The following is a 13,431-nucleotide window of genomic DNA, read 5'->3' as shown; positions in this document are numbered from 1 at the left end:
ACAGGAAAAGGAAGACCCAGCTCCCTCGAAGGACCTTCTCTACCTTTGTTTTTTCCTCTTTCTTCCATCTATAACCCCTGCTCCCCCTTGGTCTATAAAAGGGAGGGCAGGGTGCCCCACTAAGGGGACGGACCTTTGACCAATCGTTTTGACACACAACACACAGCCAAGCAGGAACCGAGCTCTTAGCATCCTTTCAATCTTTCCATCAGAGACTTGGACCTGTCCCTCTCTTGATCGTTTGTACCCCTACTACGAACCTTTTTCGGTACTAATAACACGAGCAACAGCAAATTAGACGTAGGGACATTCTGTCCAAACCAGTATAAACCTTGTGTTCTTTAGTACACCATTCGAGCCTAACGCACAACAATTATAAATTTACTAGTCGGTGTTTGTTCGAAACACCGACAATAATGCACTAGCTCCCACAAGTATTTGAGATTTCAGTTTTCTATTTAACCCTTGCAACCAACCTGTAAACATATTATGTATGCTAGTTGGAGTTATTAAATTAAAGGAAACATGGACAATTCTCCACATAAATTTAGCAAAATGGTAGTCAAAGAGTAAATGTTGTATAGACTCATCTGAAGAACAGAAACAACACTTCTTATCTCCTTGCCATTGCCGTCGTACTAGATTATCCTTTGTTAAAAATACTCCCTTATATAAATACCACATAAAGACTTTGATTTTGAGAGGTAGTTTTAGTTTCTAGATTAGGGTGTTATAAGGGACAGCTTCTGCTATCAATAATGCTCTGTACATGGATTTAACTGAAAACAATCCATTCTGATGTAGCCCCCTCACAAAACAATCTCTTTGGTTTGTTAATTGTACATTAGCAACCATCGCAACCACGTCGTGCCATGCTTGTAAATTAACGCCTACCAGCGATCTCCTGAAGGCTACGTTCAACGGTACCGTGGATAACACCGTTCTTACGGATGCAGTTTTTTCCTAACAATATTATATAGTGCTGGAAAGATAAATTTTAGTGGACGCGGTCTTATCCACGCCTCCTCCGAAAATCGCACTTGAGACCCGTCACCTAGATCAAACTTACCCAGTGAAAGAAACCCGCCTTTACCTTCATAAGGCCAGCCCAAAACAATCTCCAGGCATGTATTGAACCTGAGTCAACATTTTGTCCCTTAGATATTTATTTTTAAGCATCTGTTGCCAAATACCCCATCTCCATTTACCAACTTAAAGAACCATTTGCTTAGAAGACACTTATTATGAACATATAAATTTAAGACTCCCAACCCTCCTCGGTCTTTCGACGTACGTAATATCTCCCATTTAGTCAATCTATATTTCTTCTTGCCGAGAGCTGAAGTAATCTAGTTTTTTCATAATCCCTCAAGGTACCTCAAAAAAGGAAAACATGAACATGAGGAGGCTACTCAAAACAGAATTAATCAAAACAAGCCTCCCTCCTACCAACAACATCTTACTTCTCCAACAATTCAGTCTTTTTTTAAATCGTTGTTCAATATGTTTCCAATCCTTATTCATGAGTTTTCTATGATGCATAGTAATTCCTAGATATCTAAAAGAAAAGGCCCACATATCACACCCAAAAATGTGTACATACTCATTTTGTCCGGCTTTGGCTGCTCCATAACAAAACATTTCGCTTTTATGGAAATTGATCTTGAGTCCTGACAGCTGCTCAAAAGTATGTTTTTTGCTTTCTCTAAATCATTATCCATAAAGATGATAATGTCATCTGCGTACTGAAGGACCGAAAGTCCCTCATCTACCAAATACGGAACAACCCCTTAGATTTGTCCGGCCTCTTTGGCTCGTGATACGAGGACAGCCAACTATATCTGACTGAATTCATTGCATTGCAGCTACCAGCTATGCCGGGTCGTTCCCTCATGGAGGCTTCGGGGTGGGGCTGGAGAGGGTGGTGATGCTCCTCTGTGGCCTCAACAACATCACGATGACATCGCTGTTCCCCCGCGATCCGCACAGGCTCAATCCATAGCCGTCGCCATCTTGGCTTCTCCCCATTATCCATTATCAATTATCATCATTGGTTTTTGCCATATTCAGGGTTTAGACTGCATGCGTTTGTTACTGTACTAGCTAGGTTGCTGAAAGGCGAAGTGAATGTGAATCCTTTCGGCAGCAATGTTGTGGATTAAATTAAAGTTGCCCCCTCTTTTAGGGATGGCCGTTGATCGCTATGCGAGAACTGAATGACCAAAGCATCGTCTTCCTTTTCATCATACTCAAGATGTGGCGATAAGATTTGTTGGTTATCGATCTAGTAAAGTACTAAAGTGACAAGTAAATGTGAAGCATCCAAGGGCTAAGATCTATTAGTTATCTATGGACATGTAACAAACGTGGTGTACCCAAGGGCATTTGGTCTAGTGGTACGATTCTCGCTTTGGGTGCGAGAGGTCCCGAGTTCAATTCTCGTAACGCCCCCGTTTTTTATTATTCCTAACTTGACCCATTCTTGGAAAGTGTAAGAATGATAGCCTGCCTCACAATTTCCTACAGCGACATCGCATTTCATGATTGCAACTGTTCGAACTGTAAATCTAACGGAATACTACAATTGATCCAGCTGAATAAAACTGTACATTTCACTTGCTCAACAGAGGCTAAGGGTCTCCTCAAGAAAAAATGAGGCTAAGGTTCTCCTCAAAAAAAATATGAGGCTAAGGTTCCTGCATTTATTTCTGGTACATGCAAACCGATATTTCTGCACAGTAGGGGTCCGGCCATATTTCTGCAAACCGATACCAAATAACCACATATTTCCTACTACAGAATCTCAAGCAAAGCTTCCTTGCTGTTCTTTGATGTGCACAGTAGGGGTCTAGGGGAACGCAAAATTTATGCTCATACAAGTAACGCACACCAAAATGTTTCAGCTAGGGACATCTAATTTACAATGGCTGAGAGGCAAACTAGTCACAGAATCCAAATCTAAAAAAGAAAAAAAATAAGGACATTCTTGGGCATGGATGAATCTCTCACAGACGAGGCTTCATGGTGTTACGGTTGTCCAACGAACTTGCAATTGCTCGGAATTTGTAATCATCCACTGAAAGTAAGGGAAGAAGGAACTATTAAGTAGCTGTCATTCATTATGGTCAGTCAGTGGATGCGCATACTGTGGCCAGGGCCATGTTTAGTTGCCCCAAATTCCAGAATTTGGCACTATGCAAAAAAAAATTCCCCGTCACATCAAACTTGCGGTACATGCATGGAATACTATATGTTGACGAAATCAAAAAAATCAAAAACTAATTGCACAGTTTAGTTGTACTTTACAAGACGGACGTTTTGAGCCTAATTAGTCAACGATTGGACAATTATTACCAAATAAAAACAAAACGCTACAGTAGCTACAGTGCCACCCGAATCCGGCAGCGCCCATTCGGTGGCCGAACTAAACGCGGCCCAGATAAAACTGATCTCAGCATATATCAAATTGATTGTGTCACAGTTCTTGCACAAATCAAAGATCTAACAGTGCTTGCAGCCTTGATGAGAGGAGGAACCGAGGAACAACTCTTAAAAATGTTAAAACAGTTTATTGTTTGTTGAATAAACAACAGAACTGAAATACTTCAAACTTTCAAAGATAATGGAACTGAATCTTGGTAAGTAATAAGAAAAATGTCATAAGATGAAACCTATGTCCACACCTGAGATAAAAAGGGGTGGTTTCTACAGGTTGAGGAAGAAGCTGGAAGGACGAGGGGACGCAACTGGAATCAATTGTGCAGAAACTACGATTGAAGGGAAGCTTGCTCTTTGGACAAACCTTACTATGTCTTTGTCAGAACAATATCACGCATCAAGCTATCTGGAGCTGTATGGCGAGCCACGTGAGAAATGGTGTAAGATGTACTAACTACTATTAATTGCTTAATAATGAAATGAAATATGAAAAGGCCAATCAAAGTACCTGGCATGCCCGTGAAATGCTCAAACTGACCCATAGCTTGCCGTATAAACATCTCCAGACCACTAACAACTGTAGCTCCACATTCTGCAGCTTCTCGGAGAAGTCTGGTCTCTTTTGGTGTGTAGACCGCATCAAACACAACAGCATAAGATTTGAGTGCTTGCTGCAAGATAATATTTAGTCATTAGACTAGCAGAAAAAAGACAGAATATCTCGATTAAAATTGGCAAAAGAAAAACAGGTAACCTAGATTAAGACCTTAGATAAAGGAGTTTCATTCACATTTGGATGCATTCCAATGGCTGTTGTATTTGCAAGAATCATCCCTTCCTCTGGATGGTAGTTTTCCAAATCCGCCAGAGTCAACGCAGGCCCACCAATTAAGTTGGCAAGTTCTTGTGCACGTGCTGGAAAGTGGAAGAGTTGACTCAGTTCTCAATGTATACATGTTTCTCAATCACATTTTCACAAATCACATTTTCACAACACAGCAATAAGTATGTACAAATTAATGATAAACATCGATGAAGCAGAAGTGTCCACAAGAGTCCCATACCAAAAGTACGGTTTGCGATTACAACTCTTGCTCCCTTCTCCTTTGCTCCATATGCCAGTGCTTTTCCCGCACCGCCAGCCCCGATGACAACAAAAAGCCTTCCAGCCAGTGGTGATGTGTCTGGATCCGTTTGTTCAGATGCTGCAAATCGGCCAATTAGAACTCAACATCGACCAGCAATAATTTACCAATACTATAGTCACGTGTAGAAACCTCTTATTCCATCCTCGATAGCAGATATAGCTCCAACATAGTCAGTATTATAACCAACAAGCTTTCCATCAGGTCTTCTAATGATTGTGTTAACAGCTCCGATGGCCTGGATAAAGCATCATACTTTTGAATGTAACCCTAGGTGTGCTAAAATGTTCAGCAATTCTTTATGTGACAAGCAAAAGAAAATTACCCTGGCAATGGGATCAACCTCATCACAGCACCTAACAGCAGCTTCTTTGTGGGGAATTGTGCAACTGTGGTCCAGTTGATTGGACGGAAAGAAAAGAAAAAGGTCTGATCAGATATGAGGTACATTTGGCTAAAACAAACATCATTGCAACATATGATTTGGCTCACCAAAAAATTAACTACCTGAAGCCAGCAAAATCTGGTGAAGAGTATGTATTAAGAAATTTAGCCAAGTCATCCACCAAAAACGGCACATACACAGCGTTGAAACCCACTGATCTGAAAGCTTCATTATGCAAAATTGGGCTTTTGCTATGACCAACTGGCTTCCCAATGATACCAAAGACCTTAGTGTCTGGGCCTATCTGCCTAATATTGTACAGATTTATCAATTCTGCAGCCGTTGGCTGTGCAGGTGCAGACTCTTTTCCTTTCTTGAGAGACCCAAAAGTAAGCAATCCACCATATTTTGGGCAAAGAACCCGAGAAATAAAACCTCTGTCATTCATCACCAGCCCAATGATTGGCACCTGCTTTTCCTAATTCATTATTCAGATACAAGATAACATGAGCTATGAGTTATGTAAAGGCAACTGAGAAAAGAAGCATGGAAATCAACACACAGCACAAAACCTTTGTCAAGAGAAAAGCTCTAAACCGATATTTGTGCATCATAAGTGTGTTCTTAATTAAGAAGTTCACCAATCGTCTTGTGCTGCTGTGCTAAAGATTATGATATCAAAATATGCAATTGCTTTTAACAGCCGTTACAGTAGAAACAAAGCACCAAGCAGATATCTTTAATTTTTTAGGTGACAAATCAGATATTTGCACCAAAGGGTAGAAATTGAAATTTTAGCTAAGTTAAATACAGAGTGTAATTTCAGTCTAGTTCCCATTGAAATTCAAGTTCATTGGGCAGCAGTAACAATGGTTTTATCATAGTACAACTCACTTGATAAAATGGTAGCTAAGAAGCTTTTTCTCAAAGTAGCAGATTGCTGGGAGGCTACGAACAGTACGTATTTGTTGACACAACACTATAATATGACAACAAAGTATCAGCAGCAAATTGCACGTCACAGAGCAATAAACAATAGTGAGATAGACTAAACTCCTAGGAAATGCAAACTGAAATTCCATGAACAAAATTCATATATGCAGAAGTGAAAAATAGTCAGATGCTAAATCACCTGGCAATGAACAAGTATTTGAAACATTTTTGCCACATCAACAATTTCAGTAGCAGTTGTAGCTATTTTCACGATATCAGCCCCCGTTGCTTGAATCTGAGCCACCAAATTTGCAAGTTCTTCAGATGATGGAGTGCTCTCATAGTTGTGGGATGAAACTATAAGTTTACAGTTATCAGGTTTCCTCCCAGAAATAAGTTTCATAAATTTGTCAGCCACCTGCACAACACAATGTAATGATCAACTCCAGACTCACCCTCACTGGTTTAAAGGATAGCAGGGCTAATTGACATTATCAGTACATGAATATCGAGCATCTGTTACTAATATTTTAGTACCTGTTTCATATCATTACTATCTTTTTTTTTTCAAGTGGCTCTTGTTGGCTTTCATCTCTAGCCTACGCTAACTTGGTTATCAGAAGACTATTATTTTTAATGACAAGTATTTTTAATGACACATGATAACCAAACAAGCTTAACAACTGACCAGCTGTGGACAGGGATTCAGATCAGTGCCTGTCTCATAGGGTTGAAAGTCATGAGAATATCGAAATCTCAAATACCTAATAATCAACTAGAATTGCACTACACCCAAGTTACAAGATTATATTTGTCGGCACTGAGCCACCAAGAAAAAAACAGTGCAGTAAAAAAAAAGGACGTATCCAGTGCAGAGAGCTCCCGCTCTGTGCGGGGTCTGGGGGAAGGGTGTTAGTGGCAAGCCTTACCCTCGCCTGTGCAATGCGAGGAGACCGCGACTCAAACCCGGGACCTTCCGGTCACAGACGGTAAGACTCTACTGCTTGCACCAGTGCAGTAAAATATAGAAATAAAATTTTTTATTGACTTCATGAAGTGAAAGAAAAATAGGGGAGGAGCCAACCTTAAGCTCAACATCCACATATTCAGCGCCCAGCTCCATTGCCAATAGCAGAGCCTCGAAGCGTGATTCGTCATCGCCTTCGTATTCACCTCCTTCCCACTTGGGCCTGTGCAAGCAAAATCAAGCAACACACTCACTTTGCTTAGTAACACTGCAATAATTGAAATGTTGATACAAAATTAACCCCCATTTTGCTCCACTCAATTACACTAAACGTCTAAACTAAACCAGCTGAAACCTCTGTAACTGCCTACGATTCCCCAATCGAATCCGGAATCGGAATGCGCCAAAAAGCTGTCTTCGAGGAGAAGGCGGAACCTAACCCCCGCGCGCCCACCAACCGTGAGAAAGGGAGGCCAGGCCCTGACGAACCCACCCATTGGCGGACGTACGGGGGGGGCTGGGGGGGCTGCAGCCCCCCCCGTGGGCTGCAAAATTTTTTTAACAGGCTTTAGCCCAGCCCAAAGCTCACGGCCAGCAGAGGCGCAGAGCAGACCGCTTCTGGCTTCTCCTCGCGCAGGCGCAGCATCGCGCCCCGCCGCCGCCCGCCGCGCCTCCTCGCGGGATCGCGGCTCGCCTGCTCGCGCGTCGCGCCTCCCCTCGCTCCTCGCCCCCTCGCGGCCTCGCCCCCCTCCCGCCCCCTCTGCTCTGCGCATCGGCCAGCGGCCCAGCGCCCAGCGACAGCGAGGACGGGCACCGCCGCGCCGGGCGGCCGGAGCCAGCAGCGTGCAGCCGGCAGCCTGCAGCCAGCGAGGACGGGCGTCGGCGTCGCAGTGGTGGTGGTTGCCCTCGTCGTCTCCCTCTGCTAGTCTGCTTCATCGTCAGCCGTCTCACGGGGACGACACAGTTGGGTGGCGGCTCCCAGCTCGCTTCAGGTAATAAGCTCAACTACTGCTTCGTAGCCAGATGTTGTGGTAGACTGACGCAGGATCCGATTGCAGCTTGTGGTAGACAGGCTGACAGGTTGAGAATTTTTTTCAGTCAGTGATCCGATTGGTTTTACTTTGCAGTTGTAGAATGGAAAAAATTTTTGCTAAGAAAGATGCTTCTACTTCTACTCAAGAGAGTCGGGTTGTGCAAAAAAGACCCCGCATTGAGCTTGATATGAATGATATAGTTGCTGATCCAGGTCTTAGAAAGCCAATTGATGAATTCCACCATGATATTAGGGATGATGCTAGGAGAGCATATTTACAGATGAGTCCATATCAACCAAATTGTGAGTATGAAAGAACAGCGGGTAAAACTCAAACTAGAGGTTTTGTTAAATCATGGTTTACTCAATTTGATTGGTTAGAGTACAGTCCTGCCAAGGATGCAGCCTATTGCTTTTATTGCTACCTCTTTAAGCCACCACCAGCAAGCAATTTTGTTGATAATGAGACATTCACCAGAGTAGGGTTCAAAAATTGGAAAAAGGGAAAGGCTTCTTTGCTGAAGCATACTCAATCAATTGATGGCTACCATAGTGCAGCAAGAAAACGAGCAAATGATTTCAAAAATCAAAGGCAAAGTGTAGAACATGTGTGGACAGTAACAACTGCAGCAGAAGAGGAGGCATATAAAGCTCGTTTAACTATAATGTTAGGCATTGCTAGATTTCTTCTTTTGCAAGCTCTGGCATTTCGTGGGCATGATGAGTCTAAAACATCTAAAAATAAAGGGAACTTTTTGGAGATGCTTGATTGGTATAGAAAGAAGGATTCTAAGGCTGCACTTGTGATAGCTGAGAATGCTCCAGGGAATAATCAAATGAATTGTCCAACAATTCAAAAAGATTTGGTAAGGGCTTGTGCAGAGGAGACAAGTGAATTAATTAAGAGTGAAATTGGAGATCGTTGGTTTGCGGTGCTTGTTGATGAGGCTCGTGATGCATCAATTAAGGAACAAATGGCCGTGGTTGTGAGGTATATATCATCTATTCGTGTATTTCATTTCTTTTGTTTTGTGGCTTCCAATTAACACTATGTTTCCTTTTGTTTTATAGGTTTGTCAATGATAAAGGAAGTGTGATTGAGAGGTTCCTTGGCCTACAACATGTTTCTGACACCACATCATCTTCACTGAAGGAAGCATTGGTTTCTATGCTTGCAAGATACGGGTTATCTATAGCCAAGGTTAGAGGACAGGGATACGATGGAGCTTCAAACATGAGAGGGCAGTTTCATGGGTTACAAAGGCTGGTATTGAATGAAAACCCTTTTGCTTTTTACATCCACTGTTTTGCTCATCAATTGCAGCTTGTGGTAGTTGCTGTAGCCAGATGTTGTGCTTCAACTGATGATTTCTTCAATTATGTCACTTCAGTTGTCAATACTGTTAGTGCTTCTTGCAAGAGAAAAGATCAACTTCTCCAAAAACACCATGATACTCTTGTTCAGCAATTAGATAGTGGTGAAATATCTCCTGGGAGAGGGAAAAAACCAAGAAACTAGTCTTGCTAGGCCTGGTGATACACGATGGGGTACACATCACAAAACATTAGTACGTCTTATGCTCATGTGGGAACCTGTGCTTGAGGTGTTAGAGAATATTAGTGATGATGGTACTGATGGGGAAAAAAAACTATAGCATCTGGATTGATAGAAAAAATGGAGTCATTTCAATTTATGTTCATATTGCATCTGATGATTAGAGTATTGGGGATAACTCAAGACCTATCACAATGTTTGCAAAAGAAAAATCAAAACATTGTTCGTGCAATAGGATTGATTGGTTCTGTGATGAGAAATATAAATGCCATGAGGGAAAATGGTTGGGATGATCTTTTAGAGAAGACAAAAGCCTTTGCTGCCAAACACAATATAGACATTCCTAATATGGAAGATATGATACCAATGAGAGGTCGTTCAAAATGTCGTGGAGCCAAATATGTGACCTACTACCATCATATTCATCATGGGATTTTCAATGTTGTCCTTGATCAAATAATTTGTGAGTTGAACAATCGATTTCCAGAAAGATCAACTCAACTATTGAGATGTGTTGCTTGTCTTGATCCGACAAATGAGTTTGCCAACTTTGAGATAGAGAAATTAGTTGAGCTTGCTAAGATTTATTATGCTGACTTTAGTGATTATGAATGTGAAAAGCTAAGAACTGAGCTTGAAAATTTCATGGATGAAGTCAAACATGATGAAGAATTTTGCTCTTGTATTGATCTTGGTGGCCTTGCTGAGAAGATGGTTAAAACTGATAGACATACATATTTTCCTTTGGTGTATCGCCTCATTGAGCTTGCATTGATATTGCCCGTGGCAACAGCAACAGTTGAAAGAGCCTTCTCTGCTATGAATATTATCAAGACCGACAGGAGGAATAAAATGAATGATGATTGGATGAATAATAGCATGATATGCTATATTGAGCGGGATTTGTTTGCATCCATTGAAGATGATAAAATTTTAAAGCGCTTTCAAGGCTTAAGAAACCGTAAGATAAACTTGCCACCTAAGGTCCCAAGGTGCGTATTGTTTTAGAGCTTTTCTTTGTATTTGTTATCTTGGTTATTGAAGAAGTGTTTGACATTTAAAAATTATGTAGCATTGAGCGTGGCGGTTCAAGTGGTGTGAATTCTTGAAGATGGAAGACTCCTTGTATTTGGTACTTTTCTATGCTTATTATCATAATTCTATGTATCTTTGACTTTGAGCACTTTGAATCAATTATCTAATTCTATGCTTATTAGTGTACTGTGTCCAACGAGCAAATTTTTTTTGGCCTATGTTGTTTAGCCCCCCCCTTGGTCCGTTTCTGGATCCGCCAATGAACCCACCTGTAGGTGACGAGGGCGGGGAGCGGGCGGGGTTTGGCGAGGATGACGGGCAGGTCCCTCCGCGGCGCGAACCCGATGAGGCAGTCGAGGCGGAGCTCCGCCACGTCGGCGCCGAGCGCGGCGGCGGCGGCCAGCTCCTCCGCCATCTCCCGCGGCGCCCGCGCCGTCGCCGGCACGCAGACCATCGTCCGCGGCCCCGCGACCGCCGCGGCGGCCGGGGTCACTGCCGAAACCGACATCGCCGTCGCCATCGGGGGAAGCAGGCGGCTTTGCGTCGGGGTTGGTGCGAGGAGGAAGGGAGGAATAGGGGGGTTTAGCTGCACGTTTGGTTGGTGCCGGAGGTGGACTGGATGGTCTAGCAGGACTTGTGGGAACCGCCGGCGCCGCTTCGTTGGCGTCGTGGGGCCGGCGGAATCAGGCGTGGCGCGTCACGATTGGGCCTTGTTTAGATTGCCTCAAAATTTCAAGTTTTTTCACTCTCTCTTCGTCACATTAATTTTTGGACGCATGCATAGAGCATTAAATGTAGGTAAAAAAATAATTAATTACACAGTTTTGTTGTAAATCACGAGACGAATCTTTTGAGCCTAGATAGTCCATGATCGAACAAAGTTTGTCAAATACAAACAAAACGTGCTACAGTATCCAGATTGCAAAAGTTTGCAATCTAAACAAGGCCTTGGTTTGAATTGTAGGTGCATGGAACACATGGGCACGCCCGTCGAAGTGCGCGATCAAATTATACTCAAATCAAAAGTAAAAAAAAATGTTTATTCAGGAAACGATTCTCTGAATCCAAATCTGGAAGGGAACGGCTTGTTCGCTTTTCTTATAATTCGTTTTTTTCAATTTGTTTTTTTAGTTAAAATAGTGTTTTTCTCTCACAACAAATCAGTCGAACAGTATTTCAATTTATTTTTTCAGCGAAGCGAACGGGGCCAATATAGAACTGGTGCACGTCTGCACATGTTGGGTTGCCAACCAATTTTATCTCCAACCCGTGGATATGACAGATAAATTCTTAGCAATGTCGATTCAAAACACATTCCTTATTGAACATGACCAGTTCGAGAAAATTACTATTATAGAACGTGAAACAATGGGCTTTGTTATTATAGGACTTCAAGCGTTGACTTCACTAAAACGACATTTGAAACGTTGGCACTTTGTTTTATATGACATTTGATCCTTTTAATCACTTTTCTCATTTCAAATACATATATTTTGCCATGGAGGACCGTATTGCCCTTGTGCGTGGGCTGCCTGGCTGCTGCCCAGCGCGCGACGAGCACCCGCGGCGCCCTGTGCGCTAGCGAGTGGCGCCGAACGCGCCATGCTGGAGAGCGCAACGAGCACTCGCGGCGGTACGCGCTCGCTGCCACTCTTCCTCCTCGCCGTGGCCACAAGCTCATCTCGCTTGACTCTGACGACGATGCTTTAGATGGTGACTCCGATGAGGAGGTGGCGGTGCAGCTCGCCGCACAGCGCCGACAAGCTCTGGCTGAGAGCCTGAGCGCGGCTGAGCCGCGGCCGCCGCGTGCTTCGTGCCCTGCCCTACTGTTCGCTTAATGACGGCATCATGACATCATGCCTATGTCATATACTTCATTTTTCCTCTTGAAATATAAAACCAAAAATACATAAATACCTTTACTCATACTCGCCACCACGGCCAATGCTCGTCACCACGTTTCGTTTCATTGTCATCTTCCGACGTTTCGTCTGATCGGTGCGTGGGCTGCCTGGCGGCAGCCGCCGCCGCCTGGGCTGGCTGGCTTGCCACAGACGGCGGCACGCTTGCCGCCGTCGCCGAGGTATGTCACACATTATTAAAATTCACAAAAATACAGTAAAAATTCTAAGAAAATTAGAGTAAAATTCTGGACATATAACACAATATTAAATACACATGAATTCATCTCACATCATAATATTATTCCAAACAAGATTAAAGTCATATCAAATAAAACATGAGTTTACATCTCGTCACAGCTAAAATAATTCATCCAATGTGTAGTTTTCTCTTTGAAGTCATCTTTTTTGTGCTGCCGCTGTAGGTATCCATAAGCAGCCCTTAATCTATTGACCGAGTAGTAGTCATGCACAAACTGTTCTAGGTCAACTCCCCGATGGTGGGTTACATAGGTCAATGTATGTTGACATGGCTTACCAGTGTGCTGCCATTCAAAACAAATATAGGTCCTTTGGTGTAACTTGATAATATGCCTCTCAGCTCGGCTGCTATGGTCCCACACCTCTGCACTCTAATTAGAACATGGTACAATTTTCAAGTGTCCCAAGCCTCTAGTATTTGCCTTTAGCTGAACCATAATAGCTGGAAGTATCCTACCTTCAGGTAGCCTGTATGCAATATTTTTTCTCTTGTTTCAAAGTACCATGATCATTTCTCTGATCTTATCAGCAATATCAGCAACAGGTAAGTCTTTATGGTCTCTAATCCAGTTATTAAATGACTCAACAATATTACTAGTTATGTAGTCACACTTAATTTCTGGATTAAAACCACACTTATATCATAATAACTTATGATTGGTCTGTAACCATTTCACTGCTTGTGCTGATTCACTTACCATTTTTGCTATATTGTCATAGACTATGTCCTCTCTGTAAGCCCTTGCCGCAGGATATATCTGGCCAAACCCTCTAAATC

General features: G+C 42.7%; 1 protein-coding gene and 1 pseudogene across 6 annotated transcripts; one reads left to right on the top strand and one right to left on the bottom strand.

Annotated features, from left to right (window-relative positions):
* Positions 1 to 2,692: 2,692 nt before the first annotated feature.
* LOC136504570 (bifunctional 3-dehydroquinate dehydratase/shikimate dehydrogenase, chloroplastic-like) lies at positions 2,693 to 11,082 on the bottom strand. 6 transcript variants are annotated; one of them, XM_066499519.1, is made up of 12 exons: positions 10,761 to 11,082; positions 6,986 to 7,091; positions 6,101 to 6,319; positions 5,091 to 5,446; positions 4,909 to 4,972; positions 4,716 to 4,821; positions 4,503 to 4,643; positions 4,205 to 4,353; positions 3,947 to 4,109; positions 3,803 to 3,850; positions 3,684 to 3,724; positions 2,693 to 3,076 (listed from the first exon to the last, which is right to left on the bottom strand). In XM_066499519.1, exons 1-10 carry the CDS (start codon positions 11,009 to 11,011, stop codon positions 3,807 to 3,809), a joined length of 1,599 nt encoding a protein of 532 aa, XP_066355616.1. In that variant the 5' UTR covers positions 11,012 to 11,082; the 3' UTR covers positions 2,693 to 3,076; positions 3,684 to 3,724; positions 3,803 to 3,806. The 6 variants fall into 6 exon arrangements, 4 of the variants coding, with proteins under 4 accessions (XP_066355616.1, XP_066355615.1, XP_066355613.1 ...); XR_010770924.1 differs by lacking the exon at positions 3,684 to 3,724 and having other exon boundaries at positions 3,748 to 3,850; XR_010770925.1 differs by having other exon boundaries at positions 3,684 to 3,850; positions 5,091 to 5,437.
* LOC136505585 (uncharacterized) lies at positions 8,475 to 10,557 on the top strand (annotated as a pseudogene).
* Positions 11,083 to 13,431: the final 2,349 nt, after the last annotated feature.

This window comes from Miscanthus floridulus, chromosome 14, assembly GCF_019320115.1.
Source record: "Miscanthus floridulus cultivar M001 chromosome 14, ASM1932011v1, whole genome shotgun sequence".
NCBI classification, from domain to species: domain Eukaryota; kingdom Viridiplantae; phylum Streptophyta; class Magnoliopsida; order Poales; family Poaceae; genus Miscanthus; species Miscanthus floridulus.
Note: the sequence above shows the minus strand (reverse complement) of the source record. Positions and strands in the feature narration are given on the sequence as shown.

Bases quoted from the DNA above. Each gene is read 5' to 3' on its own strand.
- LOC136504570 (XM_066499516.1), bottom strand. From the start codon at position 11,011: ATGGCGACGGCGATGTCGGTTTCGGCAGTGACCCCGGCCGCCGCGGCG. The intron at 6,320-6,985 runs GTTGGCTCCTCC...TGTGTTGTGCAG, and splicing joins ATGTGGATGTTGAGCTTAAG to GTGGCTGACAAATTTATGAA. The intron at 4,110-4,204 runs GTCTTAATCTAG...ATTATCTTGCAG, and splicing joins ATGAAACTCCTTTATCTAAG to CAAGCACTCAAATCTTATGC.